The following is a 22,032-nucleotide window of genomic DNA, read 5'->3' as shown; positions in this document are numbered from 1 at the left end:
GCACAGCACAGCGGTCAGATGCTAATCAAACATCATGGGTGATACTGTGACATCTTCTAGTTGTTGTCTTTTTATGGAGGCTGAAATGGATTGTAGCACTGAACTGTTTTAGGATATTTGATAATCTCTTCTCTCCCATGGTCCCTGAATCCAACACCATCGTTACACGTCATGACTCCTATGAACTATCTGACAGCGTGATATTACAGATATTGACATTTCTTTTTTTTTTTAATGTATGGACATACCATTAGTTAGTCAGCTATTTAATTTAGTTTAGGACTAACTTCAAACTGACCTGAAGAGAGCAGCAATGCGACGTTGATGCGTGTATTCTACCGGAAGTACAATAGAAGAAGAAAAAGAAGGAGAACGGAAATGACTTGCCTCTTTACTGCTCAACAATTCAGTCTTCGGCATCGGTAAGAGTTTGTCGAGGAGAGATTAGCTGCTGCCGAAGACGAAATCTTCTCAGATCTTCAGAAACGATCTCCCAGTATGAGGACGACATCGACCGTGAGCACAGACTGGTAGAGACTAACCGGAAACTCGAGATAAAGTTACAAATAATAGGTACGTGAAAGTGTAGCGGTCTCAATGAACTAACACAAGAATCCGATTCATGCTGGATCCTAGTCAGATTTGTTGTTTCAGGCTAACAGACTAAAATCAAGGAGCAGCATCGAATCGTTTTTATAGAAGTAAAACAAGCGCTTCTCTGTTTTTTTAAAGCGGTAATTTTGCCCGGAACCCTTATTCGAGAAGTCGCGGTCAAGCAAGCCGCACCTTCAGTTGTGCTGCTCCCCTATTCCCGACATTGTGGTACGGGTGCCGAGTGACTAGCACAAAGGAACACGCGTTCATTCTGCAACTTTGAAACTGTCTTTATTTTACTTTATTTGCAGAACTATCGTTTTGCTCCGCTGTCCCGTATAGGAGTTTTTTTTACATTATACGTTATAATACATTAATACATTCATGATACGTTATTAAACTATTTAAGGCTTGTAGTAGTGTATCTCGTAACTGTATTATTTAAGGAAAAATGAGTCAAAATCTATGTAAATTATGTTGCCTTGTTTATAATGTTACCATCTATGAACTGTAGTTGCAGTTTGAATTGATGATTGGATTGGATTCCTATTCAGGTTGAGACCTGTAAATACAGGAAATCCTTAAGAACCTTATTAGTTGTAAAATGTTCATCCAGCTCTTTCTGTTTGCAGTTAAAATTAAAAGCATTGTGAATATGGAGAAGTAATTTCCACATTACTTTTTTCATCTGATTTTTGGGGTTTTTCTCTGTATTATTGTGGGGCAGGGGTCTCAAACTCCAGTCCTTGAGGGCCGGTGTCCTAAAACTTTGCCATGTGTCCCTGCCTGTTGCAGCAGACCTGAATAAAATTATAAGGGCATTAGCAAGAGTATAGAACTTGACTGCATGCTGAAGTGGCAACCCCTAACCGCTTAAGTAAATGTAAATGGTAAATGGCCTGTATCTAGCGCTTTACTAGTCCCTAAGGACCCCAAAGCGCTTTACATATTCACACACACATTCACACACTGGTGATGGTAGCCACAGCCACCCTGGGGCGCACTGACAGAGGCGAGGCTGCCGGACACTGGCGCCACCGGGCCCTCTGACCACCACCAGTAGGCAACGGGTGAAGTGTTTTGCCCAAGGACACAACGACCGAGACTGTCCAAGCTGGGGCTCAAACCGGCAACCTTCCAATTACAAGGCAAACTCCCAACTCTTGAGTTGGGAGTTGAGCCACGATCGCCAAACACTTACATTTTTTAAATGTAAGTGTTTGGAAAAATGTACTAAAAGTATTTTTATTGCACCATGTTCATTCACTCATGAGCTCCTGTAACACAAATCAAATGGCTGAATTGCCACATCAGCATACAGTCAAGTTCTATAGTCTTACGAATGACCTACTAATTGCAATCAGGTAAGTTGCAATAGGGACAAATGGAAAAGTTTCAGGACCCTGGTCCCCGAGGGCTGGAATTTGAGACCCCTGTTGTAGGGTCTTTACCTCACAATATAAAGCGCTGTGAGGCAACTATTTTTTTATCATTTAAATTCCTATATAAATTGAATTGAAATGACTTTATTTGAGAAGACTTTGTTTGGTGTATTGTTTTGTATAATAAAGTGACAACAGAAAAGTGTACTGTAATATAGGGAGATGATAACCATGAACGGAGTCTGGGTTAACCTGAATCGATACTCACTGCAGTTGTGTTTGTTATTGTGAAAACTAATGTAACTGCAGTTCAGACATGGTAATATTCACACATTATGTGATTTGAGTGGACCTTGCTTTTATTTTTTTCTAAAACCATACAGTTAACCTCAAAAAGGAATATAGTAAAACTGTAACCTTGAGCAGAATTCATGTAATTTTAATTTAAATATAGGGATATAATACATAGGCTATGAGATATCATATATAATGATGAGTTTTTCTAAACCTGTACAGCTAAAATGAGATGCCAATTTTTTTTCTTTTTACAGGGAAAGTTGGGGTCATAGCTGCAGTGATGAACTGAAACTTGTACAAACATACAAGTATATACGATGTCTAAGACAATTTGTAACATTTTGTGATATGCTGAGTATTCTAATAAGATAAACTGTGATATATTACTTTTTTCGAACTGCAGATTTAGTTCAGTTGTGAGACAGCAGTCACCAGTTCCCTGTGATATGAGTCGTCATAGTTGCATATGAATCTGCGATGTCCACACATTGCAAGATAATGCTAATCTTTTTGCTATCCTCAACTTTACACTTCATTTATTTCTACTTCATTTTAGAACCTGAATTTGGCTTTATCCATGAAAACACACGGCAGTGACTTATGCCTGAGCTCCAGTGTCTTAAACATGCAGCAAAAGCCACAGTGTCTCAAATCTGTCTGCCTGTCACAGTCTCTCTCTCTCTCTCTCATTCACAGACAAACACACACGTGATTTGTTTCTGAGGCTTTCATTTTTGTTTTGCCAACTTCCTGAGCTGCTGTACTCACTAGAACAGCAACAACAGACTGAAAAGCAACTGATTTTATTACCGTATTTTCACGACCATAAGGCGCACTTAAAAGTCTTAGATTTTCTTCAAAAAGTACGGCGCGCCCTATAGCGCAGTGCGCCCTGTGTGTTGTAATGAGGACGTAGTAGAGAACACCATGAGAACGCTAAAGGGTGAAGTGTGTGCGTTGACTTTATCGCACATACCTGTGTAAAAGAACAGGTATGTGCGTTATGCAGGACATCGTTGTTTTAACAACCCTGAAAATGGCAAAGAGACACGCTTACGAAGCACAGTTTAAACTGAAGGCCATCAGCTACGCGGAGGAACATGGAAATCGAGCAGCGGCGAGAGAATTTAAGATTAACGAATCGATGGTTCGCAAATGGAGGAAGCAAGAAAACAAGCTCCGGCAGGTCAAGAAAACGCAGCTGAGTTTCCGCGGACATAAGGCGAGGTGGCCCAAGTTGGAGGAAAGACTCGAGCGGTGGATCATCGAGCAAAGAACGAGCGGGAGAAGCGTTTCGACGGTCACCATTCGGCTAAAAGCAGTTTCACTAGCTGAAGAGATGAACATTGAACATTTCCAAGGAAGTCCGTCTTGGTGCTTTCGTTTTATGAAACGGTGCCATTTTTCCATCCGGACCAGGACTACGGTAGCGCAGCAACTTCCAGCGGATTATAAGGAAAAGCTGGCCATCTTCCGCTCCTACTGCAGCAAACACATCGGCGACAAAAACATCCAGCCCAGCCACATCACAAACATGGACGAGGTCCCGCTCACTTTTGACATCCCGGTGAGTCACACTGTGGAGAAGAAGGGGACCAGCACGGTAGCGATACGCACAACGGGGTATGAAAAGTCTTCTTTCACTGTTGTGCTTGGCTGCCATGCTAATGGACAGAAACTGCCGCCTATGGTGATTTTTAAGCGAAAGACTTTGCCTAAAGAGAAGTTTCCAGCAGGAATCATCATTAAGGCAAATGAAAAGGGCTGGATGGATGAGGAAATGATGAAAGAGTGGCTGAGGGAGGTGTATGTAAGGAGACCAGGTGGTTTTTTCCACGCATCACCATCGCTCTTAATCTGTGACTCTATGCGTGCCCATCTCACAGCCGATGTGAAAAAACTAGTGAAACAAATGAACTGTGAGCTTGCTGTCATTCCGGGAGGCCTGACAAAGGAACTCCAACCGCTGGACATCGGTGCGAACCGCCCGTTCAAAGTAAGGCTGCGAGCGGCCTGGGAGCGATGGATGACCGATGGAGACCACAGTTTCACCAAGAGTGGAAGGCAGCGCCGGGCAAGTTACGCCACAATTTGCCAATGGATTGTAGATGCTTGGGCTAACATGTCTGCTGGCACTGTTGTTCGAGCTTTCGCAAAAGCCGGCATCATTTCCGAGGAGCCGCACGGCACGGAAAGTGACTCTGACAGTGAAGACAGTGAACCTGGCATGTTTGATGGAGATTTAGCGCAGCTGTTCAATTCAGACACAGAGGATGAGGACTTCGATGGGTTTGATGATAAAAATGTGAGTACCAAACTTTGTTTTGCTCCTGCTTTATTTTTAAATACGCACACTTGTATGCTTGTGTGTTGTTGATGATGACGATTACTGATAATAAAAATGTGAGTACCAAACTCAGGTTTGCTCCCGCTTTATTTTTAAATACGCATACGGTACTTGTATGCGCCCTATGATCCAGTGCGCCTTATGTGTGTGTTAAATACAGTAATGGCACACATAACTGAGACTGCGCCTTTTAGTACAGTGCGTCTTATGGTCGTGAAAATACGGTATCCCAGTATTAAAAGGTTCACTTTGTATTTGCAAAAATAATAATGATAATATATAAGATAATTTATATAATAATAACGTATCAATATTTAGTGTCCCTGTATCGATAAAGTATTGCCTTACTCCTTTTAGAGATGCACTTATGTGTTGACTCATGTACCTATTTAGCTAGGTTGGTATGATACCTGGGATGAGCTTCCATGCTGTGTAGACACAGGTAATCAGCTGGTAGCTCAATGGTGGCGTTCTCTGCCCTGTGTTAGTTAGTCTGGGTGAGCACCTGCTGTTATGAGCACATTTATTTGTGCTGTTAGCATCTTCAGATAGTAGGTGTGGATCACCTCAGGTCCATAATGTTGACTGCCTCTTTTTCTGGGAGGTTGCCGTGGTCTGCTGTCAGGTCCACAAGTCACTTAACGCTCGTGGTATACAACATCTCTTTCTCCCAGATGTTCTTCCAGTATTGTTCAGTTTTATCTCTGGGTGCCCTCTTATTATTGTTCCCTTGTAGCTGAGAGTACACCTTGGACTGATGTTTGGAGAAGAGGCAATTTATTCTCTTGGCCTCTGCTTGTCTCTTCAGCCTAGTGCCGAGAGGTGTGAGCTTTTGTTTCTAGAACCTTAGTTATTTGCACCTTGTTGTATATCTTATTCATCCAGGACCTGTCGTTCAGTACTTCTGTTAGCTGACTAACCCCCTCTGGGCTTCCCTGATTTTTGGCTTCCAACCTTCTTCTCCACAGGGGACTTTCTCTGCATGCGTTCTTGATCTCATACCAAAGTGTTTCTATTATTTCTGTGGCAGTGGCATATATGAGCTCATTTTTTTTAGTAACACTGGTAGTGGGAATGGTGAGCCGAGCTTTCTTGTCATCTGCAAGCATCGCCTATGATGAGACTTGTTAGTGAGGGAGTCATCAAGCGAGTAATGAATCCAAATGTAAAAAAAAAAAAAAAAGTTTGGCTCAAGTTCTTATCAGTGTTTACCGAGTAGATCAGGAAAACGAAAAGAACATCTAAGAAGTGTCTTAGCAGAGCTTTATTTTTCAGCATTAGTGAAGCAGTGTAGGGACTTCTTGACAATGAACAACACAACAAGACAGACAACATCCAAAGAAAAGCTTGAAGTGTCCTTCAAGAAGAACTATTCCTGAAGACTATGAAATGATGCGAACGCTTGACTAACAGAGTTCAGAATAAAGGTGTTTATCACAAATATTGATTTTTAAGCTATTAGAGTAAGACAGGCTCATTTTTTCCATGTATACACTATTTCTGTATTTTTCCATGTTTCAGTAAATCACTACAGCTATGACCTCATCGCTATCTTTTAAAAATGGTCTCTTATAAAACTGCAGAGAACATTTGATGCAAAATTGACTCTAATTACATATGTGTAGTATTCCCACATTTAAAATCTAATTCTGTTAGAGGTAATCCAATGGTTTTACTGCATTGTACTATGTCATCACATTACTAACCTTTTTCTTGTGTACATTTGTTCCCAAAGACCTCCCACAACAACATGACCAGCAAGAGGGACTCAGATCAACAGAAGACCTCCAACAACGTGATGATTAAGGAGGACCCAGATCAGCAGGAAACCTCTGATAACAACATGATGTTAAAGGAGGACCCAGACCTGCAAGTTTGTAACCAGGAGAGGAACTCCAGTCTGGAGAAGGAGAACCCAGAGCCTACACAGATTAAAGATGAACAGGAGGAACTCTGCATCAGTGAGGAGGGAGAGCAGCTTGTAGTGAAGGAGGAGGTTGATGGTATCATCGTTTGGACTGGTAAAGAACGGCTCAGTCTTCTGGATAAAATCTGGAAACCAAAAGAAAACTTGGGTATGTACAACTAAAAAGTTCTTAATGAGATGACACAGGAATATGAATCTTAATAACTTTGACCTTAATCAGAGCTCAAAGTTTCTTATTTGTTTACAGGCACAGGAAAATTTTAAGGGAAAACTGCAATGAGTAGAGCAGGAGTGGGGGAACTCCAGGCCTCAAGGGCCAGTGTTCTGTACCTGACAAACCATCCTACCCGTTGTTTCTGCGCATGCGCACAACACGAAATTAAGTGGCGAACCGTCCTACCTTTTTGAATATTAGCTAGAAACATACTCTGACTGGTAAAATTAAGTGACAAACCATGCTGGCTTTATGAATATGAGCTACAAGCATACTCTGATGGGCAAAGTTAAGTGGCAAACAGTCATACCTACTTAAATTTGTGCTGGAATTACTCTGTGACAGCAGAAATGTGCATAAACTACTTATGGTAGGATGTTTTGCCAAAGTAGGATGGTTTGTCAGAACACCAGTATCCTGCAGGTTTTAGATGTCAATCTGGGTCAACACACCTGAATCAAATGATTAGTGCATTCACAGGCCTCTGGAAAACCTCAAGACATGTTGAGGATGCAATTTAGCCATTTAAATCAGCTGTGTTGGATCAAGGACACATCTAAAACCTGCAGGACACTGGCCCTTGAGTTCCCCCACCCCTGGAGTAAAGTTTAGATTTTACTACAGCATTTTATCCAGTCTTTTTTTTTTTTTTTTTTTTTTTTTAATAAATAGGACAGGGGAAATGAATGAGAGAAAGAGGGGGAGAGAAAGAAAGAAAACCAAAGGGGAGAAGAGACGGTGAGAAGGGGGGGGAAGAGAGAGAAAAAAAAAAGAACTCCTGGGTCACCTGTATGGAGAAAAAAACAAACAAACAAAAAAAAACAAACAGAGGAGACAGCAAACAACAAAGAGCAACATAATAATAGAGAAAACAAAGCACCATCACAATAAACTAGCTAGTCATAGATATCAATATTTACTAAATAATAAACGATATTGTGCAGCACGCAAGATAGACAGCGCACAGTGTGCTTTGAGGCAGCAGCCAAGAAAGCTTTAGTCCGCGTCTGTGAATACCCATGTGTGCATACCTGTGTGGATCAGCATGCTTGCATTCCAAAGGTTTCTCCATGTAATGATCTGCTAGGGAGTGTGGGGGGGCCACAGCCCCGTCCTCCAGGGTGTGAAGCGGGTATGGAGGAGATCAAAACTCCAGACATCCAGAGGCCCCCAGAACACAAGAGACCATGGAAGACCAACAGAGAGGCAGCCGCGCCACTGTCCCAGTAAGAGCTGAGGAGAGTCCCAGATGAGGGCTCGCCCAGCAGCCGCGGAGCAGAAGTCAGGGGGAGTTGCAGTGACGCGCCCGTGAGCTCCGCCGGCCCCCAGCTGTGCCTGAGTGACCGAGCCCCAGGCCGAGAGGCCGGGGGCACCCCACCTCCAAAGGGGCCCGAGCGAGCCCCAGGCCCCAGGCCCCAACAAGCGGCCGCCAAGGAGTGAGCCGGTGTGTACCCGGACGCCCACCCCCAGACACAAAGAACCACCAACACACCGACACCTGAGGGAGTCCGCCACCGGCAGGGGAAGTGGTGGTGGGTGGAGATAGGCCTCCAAACCTTGGAGGGCCTGAGGTGTCCCCAGAGAGGTGGCGTCTGATACCCAACCTGACATATAGACACAGAAATACAGGCACACACAGACACAAACATCCATTCCCACCCTCATGCTCTCATATGCACTCACTCCACACTCAACCAACGTGGAGACAGACATAAAGAGACGCTGTACACACAATCACACTCCCCAAGCGTACTCTACAAACCGGGTCTAGGTACCCTTGCCCCTGGAGGGGGGAATTGCACCCAGACCCAGGTGGTGTTACCCTTTTCCCTGCGGTGGGGAGAGGCAGACCACCCCGACTCCGCAGCAGCATTTTATCCAGTCTGAGTACAGTACTTTGGTTATTTAATTTGAATAATTTCAATGGCTTATTTTTATCGATCTGATGTCTGGGCATTTTTCTCAGAAAATCTGAAAACCATCTAAGATGAGGTGATGTTGCTAGTCCTTCTAAAACCATCTTGGGAACTGAGAGGAGTTGGACTTGGTGCAACTGTGGTGACAGCTTGGTTTCATGTTTACTCCTGGTGGGAGTTGAACTGACAGGGTTTCCCTTTGTCACCAGTTATCTTCATAATTTTTAGTGACAGAATTTCTAGCATTGCAAAGTGGCATAGGATTTCTGCCTTGGTAGCCTCAGAATCTCCTCTCTGCTCTTCACAGTTGATGTGACTATTTTTGGTTTTATCATCCAACTTGCATTTGTAGCCAAGTGTGAAGTGTTTGGAAAGATAACTAGCACCTTCAAAATGAGGTCATGGTTCTCAGCCAGAAAGGGGTGAATGTCCATTTTGCGTCGGGGATGAGTTGCGCCTGCAAGTGGAAGAAGTTGGATATCTCAAATGTTCAGAAAGTGAGGCAGAGTGGAGCGGGAGACTTGAAGGGGAACCCGTACTGCTTTTGCTGTGCATGTTATATCTGTTGCGAGGAGGTGATGGGAAATGTAAATGAGCATCTTCTGAAGGGTATATGGGCTCTATGTTAGAGAAATTAGGAGTTTGGTCAGAAGTGCCTTTCCACCTCTGTATTGAAAGGAGCAACTTTAAAGTCCTCAGGCTTTTAAAACCCTTTAAGCCCTAACCTGTCGCTGGTGACAGGTTTTTTTCAACCTACCGTAACTTTTGAGCTGTTCACACAATTGAAAAAATGGCAACAGTTTCTGAAAGCAGAGGCTCTGCGCTTTCTATTAAAATTAGGTTCATTATCCCAGGCACAGGGTGAACGCAACCCTGTGAAAACGAAGGTTGGTTGACAGAAAAGAGGGTCAGCAAGTATAACAGAAACTTTTTTCTTTCCTTTTCTTTTTTTTTGCTGGGGTGGGGTGGATTTCATTCATTCATGTTGAGGACTTCAGCAGGGATCCGTGCCATTTGTGGCCAAAGTCGAGGCCGGTGCCATGTACATCAGAAAAGCCGTGGAGCTGGTGGTGATGCCTCTTGCAGCCGGTCGCCACATCGTCCAGTGGCTTGGAGAACAGAGGCAGACCCAGATGATGCTGTCCCTCAACCACCAAGATTCAGACCAAAGAGAACCCCTGGTATTCAACCTCCTCTCAATGCTGCACAATCCCCAGGTGATATCTTCTCCAAATTTTTTGATGACGAAGTACTAAAATGCTTGTGTGAAAACACAAACAAGAATGCGGCAAAAAAAAAGGAAAAGGGCAAAACGTTTGCATGGAAGGAAATTACATCAGAAGAACTACAAAAGTACCTGGGCATGTTACTTTACATGGAAGTCTGCAATTTTCCAAAAATGGTAGACATTTGGAGGAGTAACACAATTTTTCATGTTCCTTTTCCTGCCACTGTTATGTCCAAAGACCGATTTATGGCCATCAATTCTAACCTTCATATCAGTGATCCAGAAGAAGATGTGGCCTATGGCAAGAAAAAGGGCACAGAGGACTATGACACATTTCACAAGGTCAGACCTCTCCTTGAGATGTTGAGAAGTCGTTGCATGAGTAACTACCACCCAAAGCAGCACATTTCAGTTGAAGAGAGGATGGTTGCCAAGCCCACCAAGTGGGGGCTAAAAAATTTTGTTCTTGCTGATGTAAATGGCTACATCATAGACTTCAAGCTATACACAGGGAAATCAAAGTTGTCATCAGAGTAGGGCTGCCACGATTTGTCGACTAGTCACGATTACGTCGACTATCAAAATCGTCGACGACTGATTTAATAGTCGACGTGTCGTTTGAAGCTTTGTAAGATCGCAAAAGACGCAGAAGTAGCAGGATTTAAGAGTGTAATAACGGACTGAAACAGAAGATGGCAGCACTGCATATACAAGGATGCCAGCTGCCGTTAAACCCCGAAGAAGAAGAAGCAGCTGTGTCCCAGAATTCATAGCGCGGCCCAGCTTAGTTTCCAACAATGGCGGTAGCTAGTTAGTTTTAATATTACTCTTATTATTCTTTCTGGGTCACAAAATAAACGTTTAACATATTTTCAGGCGAGAATGTAGCTGTGTAAACCTCAAATATCGGCTCAGTTTATCAGGACACCACATATTTTCAAAAGCGCTCCGACGTTTTCGGAGACGTCCGTTACCCACTAGCTCGATAGCTAGCCGGGGGCTAGGTCAGTAGCGCCGTGAGAACACCGGACTCCCGGCAAATTGTTTTCAAACCCACCGCCGTCTTTCGCTACTCAGGTTAAATATATATGAGTCACTTAGATAAATTAAAAATGTTGTTGTTTGGCTGTTTTTTTTTTTGTTGTTTTTTTTTTAGTATTTTATTTGTTCCTGAGTAAATCGGTTTGGCTGAGATTAAAGTTATACTTTTTACACAGCTGTATAAACGTAAAGCAGACAGCTGATTATCAGAAGTGTGAGATGCTGGAGAATTTACTCCGGTGTCCTGTTATATTTTAGATAGCAAGGAGTTTATTAAACTTTACCGAAACAATCTGCAAATTTCATTAAAATTGAATAAACTATCATCTTGTCTTTATTTTTAGTTAGCACCTTAAAAGCTTAAAGCTATAAGCTAATGATAGTTATATAAGAGCAGATGCTGCTGGTGCAATAAGCTGTAGTTTTACGTCCAGTGGATGATGATCTGATTAGTCGACTAATCGCATAAATAATCGGTGACTAGTCGACTATCAAAATAATCATTTGTGGCAGCCCTACATCAGAGAAAGGACTCTCTTTTGATGTGGTTACATCACTAGTGGACAAAGACTCTCTGGGATCAGGTTATATTGTCTACTGTGATAACTTCTACACCAGCCCAGGCTTCTTCCAACACTTGAAAAAGCAGGGATTTGGGGCTTGTGGTACATACAGGGAGGGCAGACTGGGTGTTCCATCCTCTCAGGAAAATGCTCTCCATAAAAGATCACCAAGAGGCTCCATTCGGTGGATCAGGGATGGTGACCTTTTATTTGTAAAGTGGGTGGACAGTCGAGAAGTCGCCATCTGTACCACCGTCCACCCTGTGTACAGTGGGGACACAGTGTTACGCTGGCAGAAAAATGAAGATGGACATTTTGAGAGCGTTTCTGTCCCCAGACCGACAGCTGTGACCGAATACAATAAATACATGGGAGGAGTGGACACATCAGACCAGATGCTAGGAACAAATTCAGTCCTTTGCAAAACCAAAAGATTGAACATGATAGTTTTCCAGCATCTACTGGACATTGCAGTTACCAACAGTTTCATTCTTCACAAAGAGTTGTGCATCAGCAAGCAACAGAAACACAAGACACGGCAGGCCTTCCAGGAGGAGCTTGCTGCACACCTCGTAGGTGTTTGCTTGGATGGCAAGCCTGAGTTCCCAAGTCAAGGACACTTTCCTGTCCCTACGAGCACTAGAGATATGGGAAAGAGGCACAGGGCAACCTTGGGAAGGAAGCAGTGCACTGTCTGAAAGAGGAGCACTCCTTGGAAATGCCAGCAGTGCAATGTAGGCCTTTGCCTGCAGCTCGAAAGGAACTGCTTTTTGGAGTTCCACCAGAGGCCAAAAATGTCTGGACTTGCTTAGAAAAAAAATTAGAGACCCCTAGAAACAAACAAACGAAAGTTCACATATTTGTTGTCTGTTTTATAGTTCAAATTGCAAATTGCAAATCTTTTTTTTTTCATGTACATTCTGAGTACCTTATTCAGTAAAAATCTGTAAAATTTCATGTTCCTGTTTTGTGTTTTCCTGTTATTATTCTCTGTTATTACACAGTTATAGCAAACAGTAAAGAAAAACAACTACCAGATGTTGAAGGAAGTAGTAGTCCTAAAAAAGGGACAAACCACATACTCGCAGCAGATTTTATGACACCTCCACAGCTAAAACAACAAAATAATTCCAGGCAGCCTGTTTAACATTATACAGTTTAAAGGATGCCTCCACGACACCCTCTAGGCAGTGAGTTTTGGACGTATCCTACTTGGGAGGAGTACCTGGGGTAGACCCAGGACACTGTTGCTTAGGAACGCCAACAGTGGTCCCCTGAAAAAGTTGAGGTTTCTATCCAAATAAAAGCAGAAAGTGGAGTTCAAATAATTAGTTTATGTTGTTTCCATCCCTTAAAAATTAAAAATTGGGACTTATTATTGCCCACACATTAATTTTTTTTTAAAAAGGCTGTAAAAATTTCCAAAAAAAAAGAAGTGCTACTCCTGCTTGATGCATTAAAACGTATAGCAACTTTGTACAATTTATTCTAAATAAATGAATAAATATTAGGGGTGGGACTCGATTAAAAAGATTAATCTAGTTAATTAGAGGCTTTGTAATTAAATAATCTTGATTAATCGCATTTGCTCGCACAAGAAAATTTTCCCCTAAGCTCAAATGTTGTGGTTTTTTTTGGTTTTTTGAATTTAAAAGGGTTTTAGTGGGTGACAGAATCAAATTATGGACATGGAGATGAATGCTGTAAATGCAAACTCTTAATTTCTGAGAGAAAAAAGTATTTAAACTGAATTTCAATTCAAAACAGAGAAACAAGAACTTAAACAGACTTAAAAATAAAGCCTTATTTTAAGTACTTTAAATACATTTTCAAAATCGTATCGTCTTTAAATAGTAATACAAACTTCAACATAAAGTGCAGTTTTTCTTCTTAATAAAAAAATAAAGCAGAAACATTAAAGGTTATTTAACCAGCTTCACCTTTAGACTCTGAGTAACCGTAGCCAAAATTATTTTGTACATTAGGCTAAAACAGTGTGATCATTGAACATTTTAGTGCAAAAATCAACAAACCTATTGGAGTCACAATACCTCTATGCTTAGTTGCTGTCTGTCTCTTTCAGCCAGTTACTTAGACAAACTACCCTGTTCACATTTTCAGAGCTCAAGTGAGCTCTCTTTTTTGTTACTATGTGACCTGCAAGTGGGGAACACTCTCACATGGGACTCTCACATGGCAAGGACATACAGCTGTATGTGTAGGTCCCTGTTCGACTCGACCACCAGTGCAGCGGTCAGTCTTTTTCATTGATGGTGTATTCTGCTCTGTACAAACTCAGGGCCCTGGTACTCAGGGCTTCCTCATCTGAATCAGAGTCCGAAGACAATGAAGAGAGGAGGAGGCTCTTTGTCTTTGCTGGCTCCTTTGTAGTGGCATCTTTACATTTTAAGACACTTTAAATCTTTAAAGGGTGGGTCAAGTACAGTAGCTATCTTGAGCCACTGATGGTTGAGTGTTGCTACACATTGGGGTATGTCCTTTGTGAAGGATCTTAAATTTCACCATGTAGTTTGATTCATCATCGGAGACCTCCATGGTGTGAGGCAGATGGCAGAAAGCAGGTAAAACCACTGGACATGAGACATGTCTCACCTCTAAGAAGTTCAGTCACAAACCTGTAGTAGACAGTTCAAGAAAGTAAATATTAATCTACACACTAATTGTCAACTATAGAGCTTTTTGAAGAAACAACAACAATAAATTGAAAATAGTTTTATTTACTTGCATGGCTTGAGGACAGTCAGCTTTTGGAGTTTTACTGGCTCAGATGGAGTTTGTCTGATTTGATTGTTTGTCTAAACCAGCAAAAACAGCCTCTTGATTCTTTAGTAGACAAGAAACCATATCCCGCTTTGAATTCCACTGTGTGGAAATATCCTGTATGAGTGGCTCTTTTTGTTGCCCCAGTCGTGTTTGCTCCTGGTGTAGTTCCATCGTACTAGCAGGACTGTGTGTAATGCATCTAATTTTGCTTGCTTTTTCAGTGTCATAAAGCTGTTGAATTTACCTGAATAGTCTTTCAGGTGGAAAGTTGGATCAACTGATGCTAAATGTTGTCCAATGTTGACTTACTAATGTCGGTCCTGAAGCCAGTCATTTCATCAAGTTTGGGCTGCTGGCACCTTTTGTTGGAGCTAACAGCTCCCACAGTTTCTGTGCTCGCTGCAACATGTTTTGCATTTAGATGGTACTGTAAGCTTGAAGTGATTTGGTGGTATGCAAACTCCTTTGTGCACAGTTTGCACAAAACCAGACTTTTATCAAGGCTTTACTTAGTAGTCTTTTGGAAATGAAGTTTGCCTGCGATCAGTCCTAGCAGCATGCTTTCTTCTGAGTCTTCCATTTTTGTAGCTGTTTGCATCAGTGTAATCGTATACCAGGAAATCATGACATGGACAAAACTTGCGATTTTCTTGGAACGCAAAGTGCGATTAAATGCTTTAATTTTTAACGCGTTTCTTTTTTTCAAATTAATTAATTGCAATTAAAGCATTAAATTCACCCCTAAGTAATATAAAAAGTAATAAGTAGAAGAGGAAAAATCTAAAATGTGTCCGAGAAATACATAGGTATATACTGATTTAAAAAACTATATTACTGCAGAGTGGAGGATTACAGCTAAGGGCTTTCGTGAGGATGTAATAAATAGATTTTACTCTTTAGAACTTTTTCCACCTGGATAACTGAACTTCCGATGGCAAATTACATGATATTTTCTCAAATATGTGTGTGTTTTCTATCATTTTTGTCTATGCAGACCTCCCACTACAACATGACTGTAAGGAGGAAGAAGTACTCATAGACCAGCAGGTCTGTAACCAGGAGAGGAGCTCCAGTCTGGACCAGGACTCAGAGCCCCCACAGATTAAAGATGAAAAGGAGGAGCTATGCATCAGTCAGGAGGGAGAGCAGCTTGCAGTGAAGCAGGAGGTTGATACTTTTACGGTCACTCCAGGAGCAAACACTGACCTGCTCCTTTCTTGCAAGTCTTCTGAAACTGAAAGCCAAAAACAGGAAGAAAGCAAGCATGTGCTCTCAGGATTGATTATACATTTTGAGCTGAAGAACACATCACAACAGACAAATAGAAGTCAGAGTAACACAGTAGACACCTCTCTCGAATCAGAGAGTCAGGGTAAAACTGATACAAACAAAAAGCCTATAAAATGTGACACTTGTGGAAAAAGATTTCGGTTTGACTGCCACTTAGCAAAACACGCTCGAGTTCACACGGGTGAGAAACCTTATACTTGTAGCAGTTGTGGAAAAAGGTTCACTCAGATGGTAAACTTGAAAATTCACATGAGACTCCATACAGGTGAGAAGCCATATACTTGTAACACCTGTGGGAAAAAGTTTACTTTCTTATCACCTTTCAAAATTCACGTTAAACATCATGCAGGTGACAGGCCATTTCCTTGTAGCGTCTGTGGAAAAAGATTTGTTATAAAGGCGGGACTGGAAAGTCACATGAAAAGTCACACAGGTGAGAAGGCGTATCCATGTAGCACCTGTGGGAAAAGATTCTCACTGAAGTCAGGATTGGACAGTCACATGACAATCCACACAGGTGAGAAGCCTTTTTCCTGTAGCACCTGTGGGAGAAGATTCAGAAAAAAATCAATATTGGAAGGCCATTTAAGAACACACACCGGTGAGAAACCTTTCCCCTGTACCTACTGTGGGAATGTATTCAGCCGGAGGGTAAACTTGAAAACACACATGAGAAAACATACAGGTGAGAAGCCGTATTCTTGTAGTGAGTGTGGGAAAAGATTTAGTAGCTTTTCAGGATTCAAAAATCATATGAGAATCCACTCAGGTGAAAAACCATATTCTTGCAGCACCTGTGGCAAAAGATTCACTCAGCGATCAGGACTGGAAACACACATGAGAATTCACACGGGTCAGAGGCCACATACTTGTGGAACTTGTGGCAAAAACTTCAGTGATTCATCAGCAATCAGAAAACATGTGAGAGTCCACATAGGTGAGAAACCACATACTTGTGGTGCCTGTGGAAAAAGTTTCAGTGATGAGTTGAAATTCAAAAGTCATCTCAAAGTTCACACAGGAGAGAACTTACGTTTCTGTAGTGTCTGTGGAAGAGGATTCACTCAGGTGAATCACTTGACAAGACATATGAGAACTCACACAGGTGAGAAGCCATATTCTTGTAGCACCTGTGGGAAAGGATTTGGTGACTTATCAGGGTTGAAAAGACACATGAGAATCCATACAGGTGAAAGACCATATTCCTGTAGCACCTGTGGGAAGACTTTTAGTGACTTAACAGGATTCAAAACTCACACAAGACTTCACACGGGTGAAAAGCCATATTCCTGTAGTGTGTGTGAGAAAAGTTTTATTCAGATGATACACTTAAAAAATCATATGAGAAGGCATACAGGTGAAAGGCCACACTCTTGTAGCATCTGTGACAAAAGATTCAGTTATGCCACAAACCTGAAAAATCACATGAAAAGTCACACTAGTTAAGTGTCCCACTCACTTAAAAAGCTGATCTCATATGCATTTTATTTCCATAACATTAACGAACTGTACCGATCATGTATTCAATTTGCTGTCCTATTCTTATGATGAATGGCAGCAGTGTCTACCTGTCCTGTATCACTACACTTGCTGTTTTTCGGATAATCAATAATTATCTTGTGGGGCATAAGTTTGACACCCCTGATGTAGCGGAAACCCTGATTTTATATTTGTCTGAATTTATTTTTGTTGTTTTGTTTTAGGCTGTAGACATGACAAACATAAGTTGTAGATGTAGGTTGTGTTTTAAGAAATACCTTTCTTATAGAAAATCAAGGATAGATGAACTTCATGCTTTTTATGGAAAACTTTTAATTCAGTTGTTCAGAGTTTAGCAAGAAAGTGCCACACATAGGACAGAAATACGTCATTATGGACTTGACGAGCTATTCATATTAATGAAAATTAACCTTCAGTGTGTGTTGAATGGTTATGAGTTTTATGCAGTTCAAGTAAAGTTTTAAAAGTAATCCTTATATATTTTTCTGAGTAGTAATATCTAAAATATAAAGGAAACATAAATTCTGCCTTATTTCACACATTTTTCTTGGTTACTGATATTTTTTATATAAATGTAGAAGCAGATTTTTTTTTCTTTTTTGTACTATTTGAATAAACATGTCCTCGTCTGTGTTATAGTTCTTGTTTAGCAGCAGGTTCACAGTTCAAACTGCATGAAAATTTTATCAATTTTGGTGATCATGTCAACAATTAATTGTATTGAATTTGATGTGAACTCAGTAACATAGGGTTTGACCTGCTTGATATGAAATATATTTACTCTATTGGTTTAATGTGCAGTCTAATGAGAGGGATGCATCGAAGTAACCAACTGAAATGATTAGAAGCAAACCTTTTGTGCAAATGTGGATTTAATATTTTTTTCAACAAGATGGGAAAAGTGTTTTTACCATAGATCAAATTTTATAATGGTATTTTGGTTACAGGAAAGTTGTTACACTGCAGGAGCTTTGCATGAGTCACGGTCGGAATGAACCTGATATACTGTATACTGCACCTTGGTGCAGCCCCACAGTTCATCCTCCATCTGAAACGAGGAATTTTACTGTTTTGTCAAACTTCGCACATCTGTTGCAAAACAAAATAAACCATTAAAACCATCTTCTCGCTTCTCAAAAGTAATTCCTGGCATAAAAACAATACACACAGCTATTATATGCTGTGCGTATCGTTTCATTAGGGATTTTCACAGCAGATCATCTGCTTACATCTGATTCATCTTGTGTTACACCAATCCACTGCATGTCCTCCTTCACCACATCTGTGAACGTCCTCTGTTCTCTTCCTCTTTTCCTCCTCCTTTAAAGTTCTAGTCATTAACTTTCCTTTCCCTCTGCCCTAGCCCTCCTCTGCACGTGCCCAAACCATCTCAATGTTGCCTCTCTAACCTTGCCTCCAAAATGCTTGAGCTGAACTGTCCATCAGATGTATGAATCTTGTCCATCTTGGCAACTCTCAATGAAAATCTGAGCACCTTGAGCTCTGCTTTCTCCAGTTTGACCTTCTGTCTTTTAGTTAGTGTCACATTTCCCAAACCATAAATCAAAGCAGGTCTTGCTTCCAATTCAATTCAATTCAATTTTATTTATATAGCGCCAAATCACAACATAAGTCGCCTCAAGGCGCTTCCATCTTTTAAACCTTCCCTTTCAACTCTTGCAGCTATCCTTCTGTCACAAATCACCCTAACACTCATCTCCACCCACTCCACCCTGCCTGCACTCTGTATATTTGACACACGATCATGTGACATGACCGTCAAGTAAATTTTAAAATTAGACCGAGATAATCCGAGTAAATACAAAATGCAATTTTAAACGCCCATTTTATTTATTAAGGAAAAAATCTATCCAAACCTACCTGCCCCTGTGTGAAAAAGTAATTATCACTGCCCTCTCTCCTCCATACCTCCACAGTTATGTCATCTGGACCAACTGCTTTTCCACTCATTATCCTTCATAGCTGCTGTAACCTGCCCCTTACCAATCTCCTGCACTTCCTCATGCACTGTCTCTCTGCCATCTGTCCTCCTCTCTTTTTTATTTTCCAGCCATCCATTTAATTTCTTCCGTTCATGCAGGGCCAGGTCACGGGGGCAGCAGCCTAAGCAGACAAGGCCTCCTCCCGGTGAACCTAATAAAAGTACTCCTCTCAGGAGCATTTGAAATGCCCTCATTAGTGCATTTCCAGCTCTATCCTTAATCACCCTAACCTACTGCACTTCCCTTCTAGTTTAATCTCGCTTTAAACTTCAGATCCTGTCAGACACTCTTTTCAACTCTATAACACTATTCACGTTTGCAGAGGAGGGATAGTGAATATACACAGCAGTAACATTAAGATGTTTCATAGAACATAAAGCTCCTGTCCTTCAACAGCTTCACTGGCTTCCTGTAAAAGATCATGTTAATTTTAAAAGTCTCTCCATAATCTCATACGTCCATAACTCTCTGATCTTTTGAACATCACTACTCCTTTCCTGCTCTGTTACTCTGATTATATCATCTGCTCACACTAACTATCACTCTCAAACCACCACAGGCAAAGTGTTTCAGGATATTTGTGACCTGGAAAATCTTCTCTACCGTCTTTTACATGATCCCTGAATGCAGCATCAGTGTTTCACGTTATGTCTCCTGTGAATAAACTCACACAAAGTGATATTACAGACACTAAAATCTCTCTTTACTGATGTTGCTGAAGCTGCAGAAGTTTTACTTAGTTATTATTCTGAAGCTGTATCATCTAACATTGTAGAATTGGTTTCTTCAGCTTCAGCACAGACTGTTTAAAAAACATCAAGACTATTAAGAAGAACAAGCAGCAGCGAAACAGAACCAGCAAATGTGTAAAGAGCACACAATTTAACTTGGTTCAAACATTAAACAGAGAGCCTTAACGAAAACGTGTCATCATGGGCGTAGAGAGCTGTCACATAGAAAAAGTGGGCAAAGGGAGACATCTAGTGGACAAATTCAGACATGACGACTACAAACTAAACTACAGAGGGATAACAAACAGCTGAAAATACTTCCTTAAACTCACAGAATAATTAAGTTAATCCATTTATATGCATGTTTAAGGTGGATAACAATTAAAATGATGCAGCATTTATGCATTTTATGTCTTGCAACAGTAGCAGCGTTTACATGAAGTCAACAGGTGAACACTCTTCTTTCTCCCTTTATCTCTCCTCACATGCTGCTGTACACCAGCCCTTTTTTGATATACCTTGTAGATGGTTTTCTATTTAATTAAACTGCTGAAATTAACTAGATTTATTTAATGAGTTATTTAATTTAATTTTCTTTTCTGAAATTATTCTTGGTTGATTTTATTATTTAATTTTTGGGAGAAAAAAATCAACTGGCAGTAATTTACTTATGTTTCAAACAATGAATACGTAGAAGGACACTAGGACCCGGGGACCGTTTGGCTGTGAAAGAACAGGGATTGATTTAAAAACGTGTCAGCAGACCTGTGGAGTTCTTCGTTTCCAATCAAGGCAAACATGTCAGTGGGGGGATAAAATTAGCCCTGAGATGTCTGAAGGTGGCACTGTGAAGAAGCTAAGAAGAAGCTGAGGTCGAGGCTGCTCATGTAATTAACATTCCGAAATAGTTGATTTCAAGAAAAATTAACATAGCGTTATTTTTGCATTGCTTTTTACTCCTTATTTGTTCTCACTCCTCCTTCCATCATCCTTGATCCTGCACCCAGGATTTTCAGTTTTTGCACTCTGAGTTAATTCAGTCAGGGTTGGTTTATTATTATTTCGATTGGTTTGGTCTTTGGTTTACTACTGTAGTTCCCTGTTTCCCTTGTACAGTGTTTAGTTTGTTGTGAAAATTTTGTGTTATTGGTTCCTTTGTCTTTGTTCTTAGCTCAACTATGTACTTGTACTATTGAGCCTCTCAGTTCTAGAGTCTGTTTCCTTTTCATGAGGTTTTTACTTTGATTTCTATGTATTAAAACCCTTCAGGTGTTGATATATGTTAGCTTCAATTAATGTCTGCATTCCTGATATCAGCTTCAGGTTATTCATAAATAAAAATAAAATAAAAATTCAAAAACCATAATATACAAATAGTTATTTTTGAAATTGGGCCCAAAAGCTAATCACAGATTATAAATACAACCCCGAACATCAGATATAAACCAAATGCATATATATTTACCAACATATACTATAATACTAAGATAAACCAGTAAAATGTCCTCAGATTAATATAATATCCTAACATGCAAATAATACTAAGCTAGACAGTATGTAGGTATGAAAACAATGGTCTGAATCTCATGTAGAGTGCTAGTGCAAGCTTTGAAGGATTGTTAACCACATAGGGTTTCAAACACAATTTAATAACAACTGTTTAAAGACTGTTTGAAAACAGAGAAAGATGTTAATATTTTTATAGTGGTTTGAGACTTGTTCTAAATTTTTAGACCTCTATAGGTCCCACTAATACTTTGCATTACTCTCCGCTCAGAAGTTCCTTCAGTGTTTCCCCTTGTTTTCCTGTGTAGTTTATTCACATTTACTGTTTATTTCCGAGTTTCAGTTATGGTAGTTCCTTCTTTTGTGTTGTTTTACTTTCCTTTCTGCCTCATTATTTGGATTAAGGTGATCTGTGATGCGTGTGCCTCAGATATTTCTACTTCCTTTGACTCCATTCTCTCTCTGTGTATTCATAGCCTCAGTTTCCCTCCATTTCCTGTTGTGCTGTACAGCTTGTTCTGCCTGATTGGCTGTCTGTGTTTCCTCTTTGTATTCTGAGTAACCTTTAGTGCTTCCAGTTCTCCTTGTGTTTAGTTTATATATTAGTTTATATATTACTCACATTTATGGACTTTTGATTTTAGTAAATGTATCACCCTAAATAAATGTGTCTTTTGGTTTTGTTTGTTAAACTCTGCACCTGGGTTCT

At 40.7% G+C, this 22,032-nt stretch overlaps 1 protein-coding gene across 1 annotated transcript; it reads left to right on the top strand.

Annotated features, from left to right (window-relative positions):
* The first annotated feature begins 3,012 nt into the window (after nucleotides 1-3,012).
* Nucleotides 3,013-20,122, top strand: LOC146686982 (uncharacterized). Its single transcript, XM_085437927.1, has 3 exons — nucleotides 3,013-4,578; nucleotides 6,356-6,695; nucleotides 15,288-20,122. Exons 1-3 carry the CDS (start codon nucleotides 3,268-3,270, stop codon nucleotides 17,027-17,029), a joined length of 3,393 nt encoding a protein of 1,130 aa, XP_085294053.1. The 5' UTR covers nucleotides 3,013-3,267; the 3' UTR covers nucleotides 17,030-20,122.
* The last annotated feature ends 1,910 nt before the right edge of the window (nucleotides 20,123-22,032 follow it).

The sequence above is a fragment of the Copadichromis virginalis genome, linkage group LG18, assembly GCF_057382275.1.
Source record: "Copadichromis virginalis isolate Kocher_CV1m ecotype Utaka linkage group LG18, C_Virginalis_male_GT1.1, whole genome shotgun sequence".
Taxonomy (NCBI): Eukaryota; Metazoa; Chordata; class Actinopteri; order Cichliformes; family Cichlidae; genus Copadichromis; species Copadichromis virginalis.
This window is presented reverse-complemented; position numbering and strand designations above follow the sequence as displayed.